At 35.7% G+C, this 23,390-nt stretch overlaps 1 protein-coding gene across 1 annotated transcript; it reads left to right on the top strand.

The window, feature by feature from the left end:
- Positions 1-268: 268 nt before the first annotated feature.
- LOC134850698 (uncharacterized) lies at positions 269-21,419 on the top strand. The gene is made up of 18 exons (XM_063866615.1): positions 269-999; positions 1,069-1,137; positions 5,844-5,918; positions 6,003-6,120; positions 6,305-6,420; positions 6,599-6,684; positions 9,386-9,504; positions 10,033-10,302; positions 13,055-13,134; positions 13,267-13,371; positions 15,110-15,244; positions 16,280-16,526; positions 17,497-17,668; positions 17,776-17,962; positions 19,256-19,597; positions 19,842-20,025; positions 20,437-20,553; positions 20,755-21,419. The coding sequence occupies exons 1-18, from the start codon at positions 752-754 to the stop codon at positions 21,208-21,210; spliced, it is 3,126 nt and encodes a 1,041-aa protein (XP_063722685.1). The 5' UTR covers positions 269-751; the 3' UTR covers positions 21,211-21,419.
- The last annotated feature ends 1,971 nt before the right edge of the window (positions 21,420-23,390 follow it).

Raw genomic sequence — 23,390 nt, 5'->3', positions numbered from 1 at the left:
TGGAAGACAGACTTCCGGATTACGAAGAAATCAAGATTAACGAGCTTGATTCAGTGGATTCAAGAATCCGGAAGGGTTTCGGAACTGAGACTTTTATCCTTCTATATAAACTTTTAGCTTCTTGTCATGTCCTGATTTGAATTTAATTAACAACTGGATTCATTTTGATAAAGATGAGAAGCTAGGAGTTGGGGGAAAGGGTTGATCCATCTTCGATGGGGATGATGATTTTTATCTGCTGAACAAAAACAATAGTAATATAATAAATAGTAGTAGCCCTGTTTTTAGGAGTGACCTCGTGGTCTGGGGATACTGAGACCCAGCCATGAGCTCACTATTTCTGCATGTAATTAAGTTAATTTGAGTGTTTTGACCGAAGCCGAAAGCAGTAACGTTTTTTTTGTCGACCCGATGTTAGAAAAGACCACCGAAAGTACTGGCTTGGTAGAGACGGTGAAAAGCATGCAAAGCTCTGTTTAGACGTAAGCCAGTCGTTTTAGGACTTAGTTTTGTTTTCCGTCGATATGTATCTTCCGGGCGAATGTTACAGGACTCCTGACTGTATCCTCGGTTACTATGATATATTCGACCTTCTGATTAAAACTTTAAAAAAGTTGCGATTGTGCACATTCACCAAACCGCATTAAAATGCCCAAAATTCACCCGGCTATCTTCACTCTTTGTAATTTGCCAGTTTTATCTTTTCACTACTTGATATGATTAGGGCTTAGATTGAAATTGCAGGAACACAATGGTAGCTTCTAATGCAAAAACTATATCCAAGCGCCAGAAAAGAAGCCTGGAACAGGTGAAAAATTCCGAGAAGTCAAATGCCAAGAAATGCTTGGACAACAGATTTCCTTCCATAGAAGATATAACTCCAAATAAGGCATTACAATTTGCAGATTGCACAATAGGTCTCACAATAAGACATCTTCCAATTTTGCTGAATGTTGGACTACCGGTTGCTCTGCTTTTGATTAGCCTGGGCTCCTCATGGTTCGTGTTTGTGTCTTTTCAACTCTCCCGTTTTAACCACAACTTGGTGTTATATATTTTTGGTTTCAGGATACTTACGATACCCTTTCTCGCTCTCCAAATCGTTGCAATATTTTTATGCCTGGAAGAACCACAAGGGTAAATATGCTTTCTTTCGTTCTGCCTTCAAATGGACGTTTTTTTTTCAAGTTCACAGTGAAACTTTTTATAGCATCAAAAAGATATCAGTGACCTAAGTTAAAAGTTTATGCACCTGCTATGGTTTAGAAAATTGCTAATATAGTATAATAAATACCAGCTAAGTTTCCCTTTTAGCGTAGGCGGTGACCTAATTCGACTCAAGGATCTTTTCAACTTCAATGGAGACAAGCTAATTATTTTCAATATTGCTATACGCGCAGATCTTTTTTGATACTGCATATGGAGGAAAGTTTTCAAAAAATCGAAAATAATCCAAGTTTTTTTTGAATGTTTTGCATATGAGGGAAAAAGTTCAATAAAACAAAAAAAAATCCAGGTTTTTTCTTAAGTTTTTAAACACCAAATCTAGTCAAAATGCATTTAAGGGCATTCTGAACATGAAAGATTTGCCCTGGTACGAGCAATGTTGGCTGATGATTCCAACCGGGAGTTTGGCATCTGGTGTTTTGTTTCCAAGCAAAATCTTTACCACAACGAAGCGTCAGATATGGGAGACTGGTATATTATAGCGACATTTCATTGTTGAACTATAAACTGTCAACACATATTTTCACATTTTGCTTTTAACTAATCGATATTTGTTACACTTATGATAGCAAGTGTATTGAAAGAAAGAAAGAAAGAAAGAATAAATTAAGATAGAAACACATCTATCTTACACGTGATAGAACAAAAGTTTATAGAAAGTTTTTGTTTCTTAAGGCTGTGGCTGGAAAAAGCTTGAAATGTTTTTCTAATTTTTCGTGTGCTGCAACTGCTTTTTCTCTAAGTCTGTTTTCTGCATAAGTTTCTCGTTTTGGCAATTTTGAATGAAGAATATGGTCTTGTTTTGAACTTGACTGTAATAGTTTGTTGTCATGGTTCTCTATGAGCTCGAAAATTGGAGTAAATGTAGAAGTAACACCAAGTTTAAGAGCCCTGCGCTGAACTTTGTCCACATCGGCCAATTCGGTCGAATTGGCACATGCCCATACCGGTAATGCGTAAGTAATTTTACTCTGCACCAAAATTTTGTATAAAATATCAAGGGCAGAGATGTTCATACCAAATGTCTTTAGTCTATACAAAAGGTATTTTGTCGAGTATTGAAACCGGGTACTCGACTTTTTCCCGTAAATAGCTTTGTTCACAGGACTCATTGGACTCAAGTCTCTGTTACCAACAAATTTACTGCAAAAGGTATTTTGTCGAGTATTGAAACCGGGTACTCGACTTTTTCCCGTAAATAGCTTTGTTCACAGGACTCATTGGACTCAAGTCTCTGTTACCAACAAATTTACTGCAACATGCATAATTTGTGCATGTTAACGTTTTAATTATGTGTCCTATTCAAAATCTATCTATCTATATCTATCTATCTATCTATCTAATCTAATCTAATTAAACTATATTTAAATGCGAGTGACAGCCATCTCCCATGTTTAAGCATAATAATTTTGCATGTTTAACGGAATTTTTTTTTCATGTTAAAGCTATATCAAATATTGCTATGCTTAAGAAAAATTTTCAATTAGTTTTCAGCAAGGTCATTATTTTTAGGTAATTTTTTGCGAGGCCAAATTAAGTCTGTATGTCTGTATACCTGCTTTTTTAATTAATTTGATAATGTCTCTACCCGTCTCCTAATTTTTAAACTACTTTCATCTATCTATTATATATTTGAATGCGGGCTTCACTATCTCGCCATGTTTAGGCTTTTTCAATGTATTTTTTTTTGCATGGTTAACAAAAGTATTTTTTTCACGTTTAAGCTATATCGTATATTGTTATGGTTAAGTTTTTTTTCGTTTTAATAGTTTAAATTCAGTGTTTGACCAAGTTTGAAATTAGCAACCTAATAGTGCGATGTTTTCAGAGTTTTACCAGGTTTTGCGCTTCTGGCCTCCATATACGAATAACCAAATCCTTTTAGCTTAATATAAAGCAAATCCGATCACCCATCTGGCGGTAAAAACTGCTTGAGACGGCAAAGGCCGGGCCGGCCGGTCCTTTTTTCCAAACTAGAATGCTTTTTCGGACTATCTTCCGTCTATTTATTTTTGTCAGCTTAGTTCCCATAGCTCGATGGTTAAGCTTTATTCCAAGTTGCTGTAACCCCCATGCTTGAGACGACAAATCCCGGGAGTTCTAGTCCCGTTTGAATTTGAAAAAAGAGAATTTTGGCTAATTAGATTATTGTCTGTCTGCTTATTTTTGTCGGCTTAGTTCCAAAGAAATGACTTTTTTTGAACACTGGGCTTCTGTATAGCTTTCTCAAAGCTCTTTATAGAGTTTCTAATGGTGTAAGCAATTTTGTTCGGGATATTTTGGGATTTGGTTGCAATTTTTTGTGACAAATGAGTCACGATTTTTTGAATTTTTTCTCGTTTGATTTTAATCATAATCATTCATAAATCTATCGCAAGTGGTCCAAAGCTCAGCTTCGCCTGTGTTGATTTTATTTTCATTTCTTCCCCTTTTTTCTTCGGCTTGATAGTTTTCGCCCTGTAATTATATTGACTCGGTGAGCTCAAAAATTGACGAGCGAAAAATGTTTTTTTTTTTTTTTAAATTGAGTTTGTGTTTCGAAGGTGAGGGGGATTTAGTTATTTTTTTTTTTGCAAATTTAAGTTTTTTTGAATTGTTTTTCGTTTGTTTTGTGTTTTTTTTTTAATTTTCCTCAGGCTTGATAGGTTTCGGTCTATATTTTATCAGCTTAATGGCCTAATATTGCGTCGTTTGACGAGCCAAAAAAGTTTTAGTGAGTGTGTTTTGATGGGAGAGGGACTTGAAAATTTTTTGGCTTGAAGAGTTTCTGCTACGGTATTTTTGGCTTGTTTTCACCGCTTGGTAAGTTTTCTTCTGATTGTAACTTCTCATTGTAGTTTCGTGGCTTGTTCCTGTTTTTAAACTAGCTTTTGTCATTTTAATATATATATTTTTTACTTTTTCGAGGTTTTTTTACTTAGTGGGCTTCTTGTTTGTGTCGCAAGTAGCGCGAGTCTACGCTCTGCCTGTTTATAAAATATTTTAAAGTACTTTTTTTGAGAGCACCCACCAAGACCGGTTGCCTGCTGAATTGAGCACAAATTCAAATTGTGGAAAAGCGTTTCAAAGAAAGATTCAAAGCTTTTACAGCATTGTGAGAATTATATTAAAGCCCTTTCAGAGATGACTGGTTCGATATAACAATTCTATAAAGCTCGTTTTTAAATGTGTGCTCTTCTGACAAAATTTTTAGAAGTCGCTGTTAGGTTAGAGTTTTCTTAGCTGTTTTGAGTCAGTTAAATAAAGAGAAGAGTCAACCTTAATTTTGGTTTTCAATTCAAACTATGCTATGCAGTATTTGCATCGATCAAGTTCCAGTACAAACTTGAAAACTTCATTAACAAAAACACATTACCCCGAAATGAATGGAAAAAAGTTTCGCTGTTTTGGGTAATGTGTTTAACTATTTTGGACAAGGTAGAAGACTGTTTAGCTATTTTGGGTAATGTGTTTAACTATTTTGGACAAGGTAGAAGACTTTTCGAAGCTAAACTTATTGCAATTTAAATGGAAAATGCACCTGAAGCAAGAAAAATTACAGAAGAAAGCGGTTGAAGTCAAATCGTCATCATTATCAAGCTCAAGCCTGCTTACTGCACTTGCTAAATTTAGTTTCATTCAATTTTAAAATTTTAGTTCAGATATGTGAAGTCTTGATAGAAATATTTCGGGGTGTAGCAAGTTCATTATTCTTATAATCAGGGGAAGATCTAAGATTTTCTCGAGGGGAGGAGAAGGGGGGGGGGAGGGGTTTGATTTTCAAAAAATTTTGTCCACTTTTTTTAAGGCGACCAAATTGATTTTCTGAATTCTCCCAAAGCACTAAAACGACCCTGTTTTGGTCAAAAGGCGTTTTTAGGCACTTTTTGGGTTTTTTAGAAAAAAATTGGCGTTTTTTTGGCACCCCGACCCTCCCCCCTTCAAAATTAGTATATATTGGCGCCAAAGGCGCCTTTAGAAAAGATTTTTTGGTTCGTCATCCGAAAATGGATGTCTCAAAATAGTACAAAGGGGGACCCTTTGGGTCGACACGGAGTTCCTGAGGGAGAGCGTCCGTCCCCCCTAAATCCGTCCCTGCTTATAATGTCAAATAGACATTAGATTTTTAAATTTTTCTCCAATTTTCAAGCCTATTGTGTGTGTATCGTTCTGGTTTTTCTGCATTGGTCGTTCTGGTTTTTCTGCACGTACAAGCTTCTAAATTTGTCAATAAATTGAAATTCTTGATAAGGAAAACAAAAAATAAATAAAATGAAAAATCTTAATCGGAAAATTGATGTTGATAATTAAGTCATGTAAATAATAAAACAAATTTTGTTTTTGCTAAAAGACAAGGAAATTCAGTTCTCAAATACGCGGAAAGTGATGCCGATTTGCCAATTTTTCTCAAATTAATTAAATTTGTTTAAAAAAGTTTCAAATAAGGCCAAATATTTTTTCTTCGAAACTTTAGTTTTTTTTCAGTCTCCTTTTCCAACTATCTTTTGGCTTTCTTGGTTCTATTCAGTTTGAGGGTTCAATTAACTAAAAAAGAACAGAATTTTGTATTGTGTGCTGCTCACTGAGATTGTTGGTTATCGTTGTAACTTCAACGCATCAAATCTTCTCACGTTTAGTGCGAGTTTGCTGCTGCACGTCATGACTCTCCTTGCGGTATCTCTGTCAGTTTGCCTGTTTGGATCCCTACTTTTGTTAGTATAGCTGGAAATGATCTTCAAATTGGTTTAAATGCAACTGCAAAAACGAGTGGTTTTGAAGTTATCAAGTTGTTTTAGTTTGTCCTGGTACCACATAGTGTTCTATGTAGCCTGTCTGGGATGTTATGTTGGACTCAATGTGTTGCTACACCTGACATTGGACTCTGTGGTCGAAGACGACAAAGAAACAGCAGTTGTTAGTGATTTTTCATCAATGCGCTCTGAATCTCGCGTACGCCTTAATATCAATCATTTTTTGTTTAATTTAAGCTCTGGCTCTGGGCCATGAAATAATCTTGAAATTTGCATAGGTCTTCCGCGATTTATTTTTTTGTCGAAATTTTGAAGTCTTAGTAATAAGGTTTATTGTTTATGTTCAGACATTGGAGGTGGCTCTGATGAAGCTATTTCCTGCTTTCGTGGCTGTGGCCATATGCTGGACATTGTACTCTGCCATCCCTGCACCCCTCTCACATTACTTCGTCACACTCTACCAGTTAGTAAACTATACCATACGGATTCATCATATTAACCTTAACATTTGGTGCCGTAAACAACTGAAAACTTCAAATATTCTGAGCTGATCGATAATACAAAATTATTTTATTTTCCTGGGTATGATTTTTCATTAAATGTCTCTATGTAAAGTAAGCTAATTACAGATTTGTCTTTAGAGTATTGATTGTGGTGCTGTTCTGCTACCCTCACAGGAGCTCCTTCGCCGGACCCATGCACAAAGATGACCTTCTATCTTATGACAGTGAGTCGATTGTAATTTTGAGATAATTCTATTTAGTATTCATGGAAGAAATTAATGTTGACTTCTGAAGGCTGTTTTTATGAAAAATTTAGGACAATTGAGTTTGGTTTTTAGCTTGAAAAGTGGATTTCATTTTTAGGATTTCCCAGCGGAATATAGTCGTGATTTTTTGGCGTCCCTGAGATCCTTTATTACAAACTGACTGTCGGCTATGTTTTCGTCTTTCAAATTGCGACCTGCGCTTGCGCCATACTAATAAAATTGCTAGTCATAAGAACTGAAAATGTTTCGAACATTCCTTTTATTTGGGTGTTTTTTAATGAAACGTAATTTTTTAAACAAAATAATTCAAAATTTTGAAATCATTTCAAAATTTATTTATATCCCTATTAGCAAACGTTGTCGAGTCGGAACAAACACTTTTTTCAGTTAACCATTTAATTAAACGATCAAAGAATCATTGAGCCAACAGACATATCTGGTCAAAATGTAAGTCTGATTTTTAAGTTCCAGTTAAATCGATATTTTTGTTGTAATTCAACTCGCTCAAAATGTCTTAAAATATTAATGCTGCGCATAGACGTTAAAGCCAAACTTACATTGGCTTAGTTGCCTCATATTGCATCATTTGAAGGGCGATAATAGTTTTTCATTCGTTTGTGCGTGCTGCGCTGGATATGTGAAACTTGAAAAATTAAGTGTTTTTTTTTTGATAGCTCAAAATGTTTTATTACCCTTGCGATTAGCAAAATTGTTGCGATCGGGTACTTAAATTTTTCCCGGAATGGGCAATTTTGTAATATTGTCAGTAAATTTCTTTTCTGTCATGCTCTTGAAAAATTAGTTTCGATTGGGTACTTAACTTTTTCCTGGAATGGGCAATTTTGTAATATTGGTAGTTAGTTTCTTTTCTGTCAGTTTCTTGAAAAATTAAGAAAACTTACCATAATTTAAATAGTAATAACATAAAGCTTCTTTCAGGTAGTAATTATTATTTCAAAAAAAAATTCTCTAAAAAGACTTTTTTTTGCCACCAATTTTTTTTCGAAATTCGAAAGTGAATATTTTTTTCAAAAACAAGTCAGTTTTGTTTTCTGTTTACTTGTGAACAAAGTCTCTTTTCCAACTGTCTGTTGGCAATGTTTAGAATAATTGAAAGTTCTGCAAATTGTAAGTCTACCGAGTCTGATTTTGAGTAGTTTTATTTTCCAATTAAAAATTTTCGGATTGTGTTAAAGCGGCTTGGTAAACTTAAGTTGCGTAATTTTGGGAGCAAAATATATCTTACTGAGATTACGTGTTTTAGTACGGATGAGTCATAAAAACGTTCATAGCTCTATAAAAAACATTTATGACAGCAGTTTTGTTTTAGCTCAAGGACTAACTTAATTTTGTCGCCTTCTTTGCCGCTAGCTAAAAGGTTTCCAATGCTTTTTAAAGCTGTTTGGGAACACATACGATGGAAACATAAATTTTTTGTAGTTATAATTTTTTCATTTTTTTCATCTTATTTCTTCGACTTAATTTTTCAGAAAAGGTTTTGACTTCTTTTTTTCAGTCACTGTCACGGTATTTCACTAACGAGCCGCGTAGTGTATTAGTACGAACCTTCTTTTTTTAAAAAGATAACTCGCAAATAATAGTGTTTATTAAAAGTGTTCACTTATTTGGTGGAACTTTTGCTATAATCACAATCTGCAGTATTGGAAAGCTCATAGCATCTGTTCTCAGCTTTTTTGTGGCTAGTGCTTGTGATTAATTAAGCGTCCGTGGCTGATTGGTTAGTTCGTGAGGCTCGTATTCTTTAGTTCGCAGATTGAATCCGAGACGTCGCTGAATTTTTACCAATTCGAGGCTTATTTCTATTTTTTCTTATTGCACATTATAGAACTGCTTTTTGTCGTATTCCCGCTAGTGTTTGTGAAGCGAAGCTTCGCTTCTGTGTGCAATGTTTTTTTGTATCGCTTCACCTGTTTTTTTTTTAAATTTCGAGCTCAACGCGCGTGTTTCCAAGTTTTGTCGGCTTAGCTAGGGGTCATAAACTTTTTCAAATGCTAATTTACTGCTGACAGATGTCTTTCATTTTGTTTTATAATTCTTTTTTTTTGTACTATAACGAGTTCTTTTTTTCGATCCAATTCGCATAAAGTTGTTCATTTCGGTAAACACTTTTGCCAAATAGTATTGGCATTTTAATTGCAGGTGTTACTCGCTACTTGAGTGCTTAGTGTTTTGGTTCTTGAAGCGTCAGCTGTGTAGGGCAGTCCAGTTCGCCTCTGCGTGAAAGTTAGCGTCTTATTTTTTGTGGGCTACCTTGAAATGCTCATTTATATCGACAGCGGTACTCGTTCGTTTTTCTATTTTGTCGGTTTGATTTTTTGATCTGTTTTATAACACGTTTTCCAAATCATTTTTAAGGAGAAGCTGGTTTGTACTTTAAGAGGAAATTGGTTTGCAGTATGAGAAATTGGTTTGCATGCAGAAAGGTATTTTTTTTCAGATCGCCTTCGGCCTCCTGGTATTGTAAATGCAATTTTTTTTAGATTTCACTAGCTTGCTTCTGGGTAAGATATCCAGGAGTACGTTAAGCCATGCGATAAGCAAAGGTTTTGGCACCGGTGACTAGACCTTTACCCAGTAATTTTCATAATACGATAAGTTTTTGGGAACGCCACTGCTTAATTGTAAAATTTTCTGCTAGACTCGGTGATTGTGTCCGTGAGTGAAGCTTTTGTGGCAGTGGCATGTGTCTTGCTCTCTCCCCTCCTTCTCGCTGCCCTCTCCAGCTCCAAAATAGAAACATCAGCTGAACATGCACTGGTAAGTTGTATAGATTATATCACGCTATCGCGAATTATTTCTGATAGGGCTTCATAGAAATAAAATAGTGAGCTCTCTTTACTTGCTCATCATAGCTTAGCAAGTAAAGAGACGTCGTTTTCCTGTCGAAAGGTTTTCTTAACTTCTTGGGAAATTTTCACTGCAGTTCGGATCACTAGTAAATGGGCTTAAGTATGATATATCACTGGAATTTGTTACGACTTGTTATTGCGCTACCTAATTTTGTATTGGAAAAAATTTCAACTGAATACAGTTCTCTCCCATTTCGTGGTGGGAGCAGCAAGACATTCTTTAATGTTTTGGCTGCCTAGATGTATGGTATTCGCATCACATCGAATCCTTGATAGGGTAATGGTCACTTTATGAGGTACAACATTTGAGTAAAAGAATGACCACATTAGGTCTGTTTTTGACGCGAATCAAGTCGAATTATGCATCACGATCACAGTTTTTTGTGGAAGTTGGCATAGAAAAGGTACGCTCTGATAATCTATGACCGTTGTTTAGCTACATGTGCTGTGTTGCGAGGCAATAGCTGTGATGCTCTTAGCCTGGAGTCCTTTGAGCGAGTTATTGGTGTTCGCCCAGCTACAATTGGACAGGAAACGTCTGGAGTGGAGAACGAGAGTGCTTGGGCTACTCATGTGTACTGTGGCTACAGTTTCAGTCCTGTTCCTAGCCGATTCCTCAGACAACTCGATGCTGATGAGTCAGCTGCTCCTTTCTCTAGTCTCAACGATATCTCTAGCATATCTCACTCTTACCTCACAGCATCAGGTATCGAATTGACTTAGGCTAGGTTCTTCATGAACACTGGGTTATGTTCCTGTTTGATTAAAACAGGTATTATGAAAATGTATGGGATTGGGTTTTTATTATTTTTGAGACGCTTTGGAAAATTTTTCATTTTTCAAAAATGAGTTCTCAAAAAATACTCTACCGATTTTCAAAAAAATGGTACCAATGGAAATTCCGCCCACTCCTCTGTGTGCCTCCATAATCCACTAGTCTAATTTTTCCTTGTCCCACTTTCTACAGCTTTCGAAAAAGTGTGTGTGGTGAATTTTTGACCCAAATTCGTAGATTTTTTTTTTACAAAAAGTGCCTTCCCAAATCTGAGATTTTGGGTTCAATGGAAAGAACAGGTTGTGGGAAGCTGCCTTGCATAAGAGGCTACGCCCAATTTTTTTTACACAAAAAGTTATGGACCTCAGAAAAGTCAAAGATTAATTTTAAAAAAATCTGACTTTTCTCAAAAACTACCCTCCCTAATCTGAGATTTTAGTTTCAATCGAAGGGAAAGGTTGTGAAAAGCTGCCCTGCATAAGCGGTTAAGCCGAATTTTTTTAACACAAAAAATGACGCTCAGAAAAGTCGATTTTTTGACAGTTTTTTGAAACTTCTTGACTTTTCTCAAAAACTACCCTCCCGAATCTGAGATATTGGTTTCAGTGTGAAGAACGGGCTGTGGAGAGCTCAATGCATTAGCGGTTACGCACAATTTTTTCACACAAAAAGTTATGACCCTCAGAGTAGTCAATTTTTCTATTTTTTTAACGTTTTTGAAACTTCTCTCGAAAATTCCCACCCAAATCTAATGAGCAACATTTTGAGCATCTTTCAACCTAACAAGCTCTTGTAATCATTTCAATTTTTTAAAAGGAAACTGAAATAGTTGATGAAATTAACAGGTTTTGAAATCATTCAATTGGGACTTTTTCTTTGCTATAGGACTGTTTTTGAAATTACCCTTGTCCTTCCGCATCAATACAAAAATTCTCAAAAATTATCAAACAGGTATTTCCAGCTTTAGCTGACCTCTAGTCTAAAAGAGATAGTTAACCTCTTCAGAGTTGTACATCCCATCAGGCGGGAATTGGTTGATGAAGATAATGTTGAAAGATATTTTCAGTAAGGGGGACTAACGAAGAGAAAGGACAAAATTCATAAGGAATTCCAATTTCGAAGCTGATAAAATTTATGGAGGAATGCTTCACGCCAGAACATTTTGAAGGATTCCGAAAAAATATCAGTCTGTTTTTCAAGGGCGTTAACTGGTTGAGAATTTTTGCACATTTGATCCTTCTGTCATAAGAATAGCCCTCAAAGTTCATGCGTGATATATATAAAAAACCGCATAGGCATAGCCAAGGGTTATTTAAAAGCGATTATTACACCTCGAGCTTTAGGGAGCGTAGTGTAATAGTACGATTTTTTTCCAACTTAAGACGCAATTTTTTTGGTTTTATTTATAGCATGTGCTTTGACATTCTATTATTAATAAATTAACGAAGTTGTTACATTTTTAAGAGTCGATGAACGTGTTCAGACTCTTTATAGGTCGCGATGATTTTTTTGTTCTATTTTTTCTGGAAAAATTTTAAAATTTGGGAAAGTGTGATTGAGGGGTTCCAAAAAACTAACGGGGTCCCGTAATGTAAATAAAGTGCCTCAAAACTTTTCACTTTATTGCTTCGGTAATTTCAACTTAATTTTAAAATAAGTTAGCTCAAATAAAGCAGGTGAATTACGCTTCAGAAAAATTTTTGAAACGGCCGACCGGAGCATGTTGATTAAGTTATTTAATGTATTTGCTTAAAATTAGTGTCATTTGGGACACCTTTCTCACACCTCCCACTTGGTTTTCAGCGGGACCCCTCTATCACACTTCCACCAAAATTTGTTAGGGCTCAAATTTATTTTTTCACGGTTTGTTTTCCATTTCTTTTTAAGTTCAGTTCATTTCCTTTGTTAAAAGGAAGGCAAACTCCACAATCCAGCAGCAAAAGTGTAAAGGTGACGGAAAACGTGATCGACTTCTAGTTTTGAAAGTGGAATTTAATTTTCAAATTTCAAAGCGAAATAAAAGTTTTAAATATTGATCTCAAATTGGTCAATTTTATCAAAATCTTTTTTTTTCAAATTGAGTCAGCTTTATTATACTCAATTGGCAATCATACATTGTTCTAGAAATTTAAAGCTCTTTAAGGGCATTTTTCAACAAAATAAGTCAGTCTTTTTTCTATTTTCTTGCGTTCATTTACTCTTTTCCAATTTTCTGTTGGCTATGTTTAATTCATCAAATGAACCGAAAAAATCTATTTGTTTCAAACATTACAATAAAAAAACTCGATTTTAGAAATTTTCCATTTCATTCTATCTCACAATTTTTTTTTGAAATGCATAATTTATACATAATTTGACCTTATACTTTCCAAATTTTTTCATGCAAAGATAGTGTGGATGCCTTTAGTTTGTTATATTCCAAATTTTTATATGCAAAATTGTGACTGTTTTTATTTGGTGCTAGTTTTGCTGCATTGCACTGGCAATTTATTAGCACGTGTAGCTGCTTTATTGATGGCCAGTAGTAGTGAATTGTCAAGAACCCGTGACGTAGATGCGAGGACAGGGGACTTAAATCTCCTGGTCGTAGGATCGATTCGGCGAAAGCTGTCATTTTTTTCATTGATAGGTAACACTGATGTAGATTTACAAGCTGCTTATGAACTGGTTGATATTTGTTTAGAGAGTTGTGGTGGGCGTTTCGCTGTTTTGTACGGTGGCTTCTTTATGTCAACTGCTAGCTGTGGAAATCAACTACGATAGGTAAGGGTGCATTTAGCAGTTTATTAATCAAGTACAACATTTGCTAGGATGAGAGTGTTGTATGTAACCGATGAAATTTTATCGAATGTAATTATAATAATCTTATTGTATATTGAGTGAGTGTATGTTTAGTGTGACTGAGTCTCCAGTGCAGTCTGTGCACCAAGTGTGTCTCTCCGCTCTCTCCCTCCTCCTCTTCATCGCCATCTGTGCAAGCAACACCAGACCAAACCACAAGTAAGTAACTCCTCAATTTTAGCAAGCTTTTTGTATCTGCAAAAGAACTCGCAAACCACTAGTATTGGAAAAGAATTGGTGTATTTTTACTTATTCCTCTCAATTTTCTTAATTTTGCAATTTTGTAATACTCAATGTATAAATACAGAGAACTAAACACTGGTCGACCTGATTCGTTTGGTGAATACAAATGCGATCTTTTTAATTTTTAGCCGAATTTTGATTTTAAAAATGACATTTGTTTCATGTAGCTTTTTTCTGGTCTCGATAAAACTCTGCGGGTTATTTAAAACAAACATGAATTGTTTTTCAAATAATTAATATTTTTGGTTAAATTAGCTTATTTATTAGTCGACTTGAAATGTGAACAAAACATTTTGAATTGGTGCTGAAATTTGATTTGTTAATTCTAGCCAATCAAATTGAAGCTTATTTGCTTATCTTATTTCACTTTGTTGAAATATTGATTTTTGGGTGGAATAGGTGAAAAGACCCAAGAATTGTATTATTGAATGAAAAAGCCAGGCCTCGGAAGAAAAGACGGATAGGAAATGGTTAAATGACAGTGGCCCTAAAATGTTCGGTGTTGTTGGTAAGATTTTGAGAAAGATTTTGGTGCTTTTGGCTGGATTTTTTCTTTGTTAAGTTATTTTCTTTGTGAAAAGGAAGGCAAACTCCACTATCGAACAGAAAATTCTAGTATCGACAAAGGAATTAAATTTATAGGTTTTCCAGTAGAATGCTAACTACATGTTTATCCAGTTTTTTAAAAATGTGTTAGTTTTATCCAATGATGTCCAGTTAGAAATATAATAGAGTTTTTCAAAAACCACTGGTTAATTGTTATAAACTGTTGATAGAAATTCATCTGCTGAAAGTGACGTAAATAGCTATCTACAAATACGAACGTGCAAATTGCTCAAAAATTCGAGAGCAATTTCTAGTTTCGAAAGTGGAAGTCAGTTTTTAGATTTCCAGCGGATTAAAAACTTTACCTGTTGATCCAGTTTTCTCAAGTTGGGTTAATGTTATCAAAAAAGCGCCAATTATAAATCAAAGAGCTTAAAGGGCATCTATTTTTTTCTTCGAAGATTTTTTCAACAATGTTAGTGTTTTTTTTAGTGCACCCCTTACTCTTTTTTAGTCTTCAATTGGCTATTTTTTGAATATTTTTTGGCCTTTTCAAGCTTTTTGGTAGTTGCTATCTAGCCTATTTCGTTTAGAACAATAATCAAAAATCCAAATTCAAGGATCCTTCTGCGCATTTACTGTAGTGATTGCAACCGTGCTTGAGACCACAAAGTCTGGACATGTTTTTTAAGCAGACTAAAGTTTTTAAGACCATCGTTCGTGTGGTTTTCATGTCGGCTTAGTTCCCACAGAACGACTTTTTTTTTGAAATTCGGCTTTTTTCTTACATTTCGAATACTCTTAGAAGAATTTTTAATGGTGCCTGAAAAAACCTTCGAACGTTTTTGGATTTTTTTTCAGCAATTTTAAAATATTTTTATTTCATATTTTAAATTTGTCGTTTTATTCGTCCGTGATTATAGCTATTCCTTTTTGTATCGCAATTGGGGCGAAGCTCTGCTCTGCTTCTGTGTTCAAAATACACCCCGTTCCCTCGAGAAAACGCTAGAGTATCGATTCCAAAAGTGGTGCCTTTTTTGTTCTTAGATGAAACAGTTCATTCGTTTTTTGGTTTGAGTAATTGATTTGTTTGGCGTTTTAAATGTAGAGTTGCGACCTGTGTGCCAATCGTGGGAGTGGCGCTGGTCTGGGTGCAGTACTGTCACTTCCTTGTCCTCTCAGGCATCATCAACTATCTAGTGGCTCATCTAATTACCCTCACACTAGCTCTGCTCATCAACACGTGAGTCCTTATACACATATCGAGATGTTCGTTTATATCCAAAGAATCTTTCTAGCATCAATATAGAAGGAAATTCACATGTATGTTTTCTGGATAAAATCAATGAAGTTTTTGTTTGGTTGAAAAACTAATTTTTCTGATAGCCATTTTGTTATTACCATATTTAAACTTCCGAGTTTTAGCGAGAGTAGTGTAATATACGACGATTCTTTTTTGCCGTCCTAAGTTTCAAATATTGCATGTCGTAATTTGGAATATAAAAACTGAAAGCATCCACACTAACTTCGCATACAATAAATTGGAAAGCATAAAGCCAAATTATGTAAAAATTATACATTTCAAAAAAATGCGAGAATTAGTGAGCTGGAAAAATTTTTGAAATCGAGTTATGATTATTGTAGTGCTGTTTGAAACAAATTACTTTTTTCGGTTCATTCGATGAATTAAAAAGGCATCAACTGGGTGAATTTTCTTATTAATCGAATTTCAAAGCATATGCTATCAAAAAGCCGTAAAGGGGCAACTAAATCTTTTTTTTAGCTTATACATAATGCTTAGCTTATACATATTTTGGTTTCATGCTTTCTATTTTTTACATGCAAAAGCTAAAGTTTTAATTTTCAAGGCTTATTGTCATCTTTTCTTTTATAATTTCACTTTTTAGAGATGTTTTATTGTCTTTTTCTTGCTAGTGTTTGTAAAATAAAAGAAGCTGGATTGTGCAAACTCTTGATTTTTGCTGACCTGTTTCATATGATTGACCAAATTTTTGCGAGTAATCAATTTGAATTTTGAAATAAAAGAAGTTCACTTGCAGATTGGGTACTAATTTAGATGGATTCTTGCAGGAAAAATTTCAGGCCTTAAATTCTTCGAAAACAATGTTCGCATTTGTTTACTTGTGTTGTTGAAGTTTTCATAAAAATTGCGGGACCAATCTTTCATAGTTGCTGTTTCCTGGGACGCAATTATCATACCTGTACCGCAAATTGTTAAATCATTTTTGAATTTTGATGACCCTGAATCTTGTTGCAGATTGTTCCGGTCTCAGAAAAACTCAGATCACCCGGATTCGCCCTGTCTCTATCTGCCCAGAGTGATCTACGTGCCACTCTTCTGTCTCCTAGTCTCCCTCTGCTTGCATCTGCTCTCCCTGTCGGCAACATCTGCGCTTTCCAGTTCGGAGTCTTCATTACAGCTATTGTGTTTTGGCAAAGTGGCTATGAGTGTACCAAGTTTGTGTCTTCTGCTGTCCCCTGTCCTAATGCCTACACAGTTCTACGTGAGTTCTGACGCCTACACCCTTCTTTGGTCATTTACATCAGCCTTGCTTGTCAACAGAAAATTTCATATAAGGGTTTCCATTTTGTCACGGATATGTTTGTAATGTCCAGAAATTGGGTTAGTGTACTTTTGTTGTTCGTTGACATTAGCTGAGTTTTTTTTTGTATTTATTTTGAAAGATTTGAAACTACGAAAGAGACCATGCTATTTGACATAGACCATGTCCATCGTGTTCTTTAAACCGGGAACTAGAATTTTCCGAATGAACAACTTTTCTTCTAAATCTGTAAAAAAAAAACGTGAAGGCTGACATGCTCAATTTCTTGAAATTCAAGAAAAATGTGATTTTTAGCTCATTATACAATAATTTTTCAAATCAACTTCCGTCGGCTCATTTTCCGTTTTTTTTTTCAAATTTATTTTACCCGTTACACTGTTTTAGCAGATTACTATCCAAAGCCTTGATTGAAATAGTTTTACCAATAATGTTCTGTAATTTGTAAAATTAGCAGAAATTTTTGATTTTTTTATTCTCACTCTGTCGACTCATGTTTATCTCAATCTGTCACCTTATGCTTCATAGGTTTGAAGTCAGAATGTTTTGTGTGTGTTTCAATAGGTTTTCTTTTGTGTGTCCGGAATGATGAGTTTCTATAGCAACAGTTTTGTTATTGCCTCAGTTGCCGCTCGGTAAATGATTTTCAATGCTTTTAAGGCTGTTTGTGAATATCATTTGAGACAAAGGAATGTTTTTTTTGTTCAATTTTTCCGAGTAAATAGTTTTCGACTACGCCTTTTTCTAAACACTATCTTGTAATATAATGTTTTTGTTGCGAAATTCCGCTTTGCTTCTGTATTACAGAATTCATCTGGACAATTGCTCGAGAAATTGTGTACCAACGCGGTATAATTCTGAGGTATCAGGTTTTACGTTTCCGAGATTCCATTTCAATTGTTTTCCTTTTCAGGCATCCGTATCTTCAATAGTGGGTGAGTATTCGGGCTCATTTGGATGGAAGGAATTGGCTGTGACGCTAGCTTCTCTGGCTGTTCATGTCTGTCTCGGAGGAACAACAGTAGCATCTGCAGTATATTCATTTCTAACTGGCTACCAGCCTCCTTCACATGAGGCAACCTTAGGTACCTTGAAGTTAAAGACAATTTTTGGTGCCTAATGAACAAATTTTTCTATTTTGCTGGCACTACTTGAAGCGAGTCATGAGTTTGAAGTGTTTTGGTTTCTTTAGGGTTGTTGTTGATTTTGTGCACCGTAAGTGTGTGTCAAATGTGGAGCCCCATTGCGACCAGCAGCCCATTGTCCCCTTCTCACTTGAACAATGGACTATCATTTGGTCTAGTTCTCCTTCTTAGTGGATGTGGTATCCTTTTTTCTGTCTTACAACCAGCCAACATCATCGCTACTCAACTTATCACGTGAGAACATTGAACCTAATTTTTGTTATGTATCAGATTCTTTTCAAAGGCCAAATAAAATCATTCGGAATTGATTTTGAGACTGTATGCTGGACATGGGTCTCCCTAGAATGAAATATGCAGGACAAAATCCCTCATAGGATGAAGTTCCACCTCAAAGACAAAATCCTTCATATTTTAATTCATCGTGGAAATCTAATTGTATACATCGTATGCACTATGATTTGAACTTTTCTATCGAATCCATTTTGAATGGACTTCCATTTCAACATGCAACGCCATTTTGACATGACTTTTCAACGAGATTCCAACTTTCATTTGACTTTCTATAAGATTGAGCTGTAATTGCAAAAACTGACAAGCACGTGAAACAGTCAGGAAGACAAATGAATGGGAAATAATGATGTCTTCAGCGTGAGCTTGAATCCCAAATATGATATTTTGGTAATCGATAGAAACTTCTGTTGAATTAACTTCCCACAGGACAAAAATCATGCGCTTCCACTAAGACGGGCTGCTTGATGGGATGGAAGGAAGTCCCCGATTCATAGAACACCATCCTCTCCATTGTGCCAAAATTTCGTACCTCGGAATGGGGGATTTTATCCGGAGAGATTTTGCCCTGGTGGACTTAGTCAGCTTTCGGCGGACATGTTGCAATTTAAATATTCGGTCGATAACTCGAGCCCGCATATTTGATTAGGAGTCGATGAACGTAGTTCTGACATTTATATAGGTCCTGATAATTTTTTTGTTTTTCATGAATTTGTTCAAGCTGAAATGTACTTTTTCGCGGTTTGAGTTTTGATTTCTTTTCTAATTCTGTTCATTTCTTTTGTTAAAAAGGAGGGAAAACTCCACTATCGAACAACTAAGGAGTAAATGTCACGAAAAATGTGATTGACTTTATACTTCGAAAATGGAATTCAATTATCATATTTCTCAGCGAAATGAAAATTTTACTTTTTGATACAGCGCCCTCAAATTGGGTTGCTTTTATCAAAAAAAGAGCAAATCATAAATTTTTCTAGAAATTCAAAGAGCTTTAAGGCCATCTTTTCAAAAAAATCATAAATTGAGTTTTTTTTTTTAAAAAAAAACAAGTCAGTATTTTTTTGTTTACCTGCGTTTACTGACTTTTTTCCTATTGTCTGTTGGCTATCTATTATCATTTCAGTTGGCTATGAATTAAAATTTGCTAAAACAACACGAATATAAAGCTGCATCGCACAGATAAAATTGGCTATACTTTCACTATTACTTTTTAAACTAAACTTTTGTTGTTCTATCTAGACTGCGATTCTGTCTGTGTGGAACTCTGCTGTTCTGTGCAATACTCAGTATCTGCTTCATCCTCTCCTCCTCGCAGTTGATGACAACCCGTGGAGTCCTCCTGCCATCTCTCCTCTCAGGAACCCTCTTCGGACTCCTATTTCCTTTGGCACTCCTAATACCTCACATGGATACAGTCTCCTCGTTTTCTTTCCTGCCTCAGATGTACTTGGCGGTTGATGCTCTTCTTTACGTGGTGATCTGTACTTGCAGTGCTTATGTGTCGTATACTGTATTGTTCATGAGCACTGTCAATGACCGAACCACTCCGCCCAATCACACCAATAAGACATTCAATTCCATGTTAGTCACCGTTTGTCAGCTCGGTCAAGCTCCACGAATGTTTTGGCTCGTAATTTAAATAAGTCGAAGCTTTATGCCAGTTTTGGCCTCGTGGTGCCAAAAACAAATTTAATCCTAATAATATCCAGATTTCATGCTGTTTTTGCTCCGTTTAATGATAATTATTATACTCAGTAGAGCTACTGCGAACTGAAGTTCTGAATTTTTCCTCTGAAGGCCCTTTGAAATTTCTTGTCTATTACAGAATGGTTGGCACTGCGTTTCTGTTGGCAATGTGTCTGATTTTGGAGTGGAGTCTGTCTCTTAATTTGACCCAGTCTGTTTACCAAACATGGATTCCTATTTCGGTTCCACCCGTTGCCCTCGTTTCTTTCATCAATCTTGGAACAACTGCATTGTCAATCAAAGTCTACCAACACAACCTAGCTGTAAGTCTTTGAAAATCTCATCTTTTATGACGTTATGCTCATTTTTAATTTGAATACTTGCCACTTACTCTCAAGGAGTTTTCTGAATGTAACGAAGAATTTGATAGTAGAAGGCCCGATAGATCAAAATATCGCATCACGAGTTCAGATTTTTTGCAAGTCGGTGCAATATATTTGAGATTGCAATCTGAAGTCGAGTTTTTGATAAATTCGAAGATACTTCTTATTTGTTGTTACTATTTTTGAAGAATCCGAAGTACCAGAAAATTTGTACTGTTAATAGAAATGGACTATCCTCGACAGGGCTGTTAAGGCCTACTGATAGCTCCTCTGCGATTCGCAGGAACTACAATTCTTAAATTACAATCATAGATGAAGTTTCATCGATTTGTGTCATTTTTTGTTCAACAGGCTAGGTACGTGGATGACAAATTGCCAGCTGCCCTGGAGAGAATGGAAGCCATGTACTCTCTACTCGCTGTCCTGTTTGGATTCCTGGTCACTCCAAGGGCACTCGTGGCTTTATGGGTATGTACGAGTTGAAAGTATTGGTAAACTGACTAATGTGTGGCGAGACGATGCTATGTTTGTTTTACTGCTATCGATTTTAATATCGTTGATTGATCAACAGGGTATAATAGTTATTGACCTTAGCTTTAGTAATTTACACCTATTGGATGAATAATGTTTTGGTTGATATAATAGTTTGGATAAAAGTTTCGTTTTCAGGTGCCTGGTGTATTGTTACTAACCTACAGACCAGGAGTGAAACGCTGGCTCAGCAGACAGACTGAGAGCTGCCTACCCTTTGCTAACATGGGTGCATGCTACGCTATAGTGGGGTTTATTGTATCCCTTTTGCAAAATCCAATTCTAAGTCAAACCCAGTCTCCGACCATCCTTCCTCCAACGCCCTCAAGTTGGATGTCTTTTTGCTTCACTACGGAGATACTCCTATTACCCTGCTGCTTTTTGTGTCTGGCTCTGGTTTCTTTTATCCTCCGAAACGGAACTGTGGAACCGTTGCTATCCAGACATGCATCTGTGCACTTCGCGCTCCTAGCCAGCCCCTTGGGACTACTCTTGTCTCTTATCGGATCTTCCCTCTCATCTTCACTTTATGGAGTGCTGGCTTCTGTCCTCACTCTGACTGTCATGTGGGATCATTTGCCATTTTCACAATAGGATGGCAAAACTTATGCTTGTTTGTTCATCCTGCGTCCGACGTAGCATCTATCCCCTCATATACCAACAAATTTCGCACAACTTAGTTTTTTAGTGCTTAAAGCAAAACTGGCGAAAAGACCATTGAAATGGCGAACTTTTGAAGTATACTCAATTTACAATATTTTCAACAGTTGCAATACATGTGTATCGTAGTTAGTTAATTTAATCTGCTGTCGATTGTTTTCTCACGGAATGTCAGGTAATAGAACACATTAAGCTCATTTGACTTGAAGGACCGAAAGACGAGTTACACTAGCAAAATCTTGTAATAATTACACAACCCGAGCGTAGTGTAATACTACATGACTATTTTGTTTTCCACCGTAAGTCGCAAATATTAGCGCGACTTTTGGTGGCTTTTTGTAAACAGGCTGCTTTGGCAGTTTCATAGCATGTGCTTTGAAATTCGATTAGTAATGAATTAAAACAGTTGATGAATTTTAATTCATCAAAAGAACCGAAAAAAGCTATTTTTTCATCCAACAGTACAAAGTTTACATTTTACAGTTGCGAAGCTTTCTTTTTTCAACCTAAGTTGCAAATAAAAGTGCTACTTTTGGTGGCTTTTTTGAATCGGTTGTCTGCGGTAGCTATCGAACAGATCAATTAAAAAACTCCACAATTGACAAAATGGAATTTAATTAGAGTTTTGATTTTTCGCGGTTTGGTTTGTTGTTTTTTAAGTTCAGTGCATATCCATTGTTAAAAGGAAGGCAAACTCTTCTATCGAACAGCAAAAGTGTAAAGGTCCTGAAAAATGAGATCGACTTCTGATTTCAAAAATGGAAATTAATTATCAGTTTTCCCAGCGAAGTAAAAGTTATACGTCTTGAACCCGATTTCTCAAATTGGGTTAATTTTATCAAAAATGTTAATCATAAATTGTTTGAGAAGTTCAAAGAGCTGAGGACCATCTGTTTTCTTGGAAATTCGAAAGTTGAGATTGTATCTTAAGACAAGTCAGTATTTTTCTGTTAACATGCGTTCGTTGACTTTTTTCAAATGTCTGTCAGCTATTTTTATTTAGAATCGATGAACATAGTTCAGACTTTTATATAGGTCGCAATGATTTTTTCTTCCGTTTTTTGAAGGAAAAATCTCAAAATTTATTTTTGCTTTTTTTAAGTTTAGTTCTATTTCTTTGTTAAAAGGAAGTTAAACTCCACTATCGAACAGCGACAGTGTAAAAGTCACAAAAAATCGAAAAGCGTGATTGACATCTAATTTGAAGAATGGATTTTGTTTATGAGATTTCCCAGCGAAATAAAAATTTCTCAAATTGGGTTAATTTCATCAAAAAATGCAATGCAATAATTTTTCTAAAAATTCAGAGCTTTCAGGCCATTGTGTTCTCCGAAACTCGAATATTTTTTTTCAGAAAACAAAGTTATTTGGGCTATGTTAAGCAAATGTAGCTGTTTGATTGGTGGCTACAGTTTGCAACCTTTCAAGGGCCTGCAGCGATGATGTCAGATTTTTTTGCGTGTGATTGCGAAGCGCAGCCACGCTTTTGTGTTGGAAACCAAATATGGTTTTCTGAAATATTTTTCCTTTCTCTGTGGATGATGAATTTCGCTGAGCTCAGGTTAATTAGTAGTCTTTTATTATGAATCTCTTTTTTTTAAGAGTCAATGAGCTTTATGAAGACTCCTATGAAAGGGCTTGATAATTTTTTTCAGGAAACAGCCTCAGATTTTGTTACGTCAGTTTGATTTTTCGAGGATTGACTTCTGATTTTTTCAAGTTCAATCAATCAAGCAAGAGAGGACATATTTGAAATTCGGATACTGATTTTTTGCTCACGAAACAAGTCTTTTTTCTGTTTCGTTGCATTTATTGACTTTCCTTGAACTGTCTGTGGGCTATGTTTTTTTAAACCAACACTCAAATAAAATTACTTATTTAGTGGCATAGCTTAGGCCAAATAATAGCTGTTCTATTTGCTTTGTTGGTGGCTTACTGACAAGTAGTGGCTTACGTTCGCTTACGTAGTGGCTTACGTTCGCTTACGTAGTGGCTTACGTTCGCTTACTGACTAGGAACGTGCGGAAGATAAGAAAAGCTGAGACTCATAATCTCCAGTTTGGCGATTCTATTCCGGTATAGCAAATCTTATACTTTTCCAGGCTAATTTTTGA

Source organism: Symsagittifera roscoffensis, chromosome 1 (genome assembly GCF_963678635.1).
Source record: "Symsagittifera roscoffensis chromosome 1, txSymRosc1.1, whole genome shotgun sequence".
Classification (NCBI taxonomy): domain Eukaryota; kingdom Metazoa; phylum Xenacoelomorpha; order Acoela; family Convolutidae; genus Symsagittifera; species Symsagittifera roscoffensis.
This window is presented reverse-complemented; position numbering and strand designations above follow the sequence as displayed.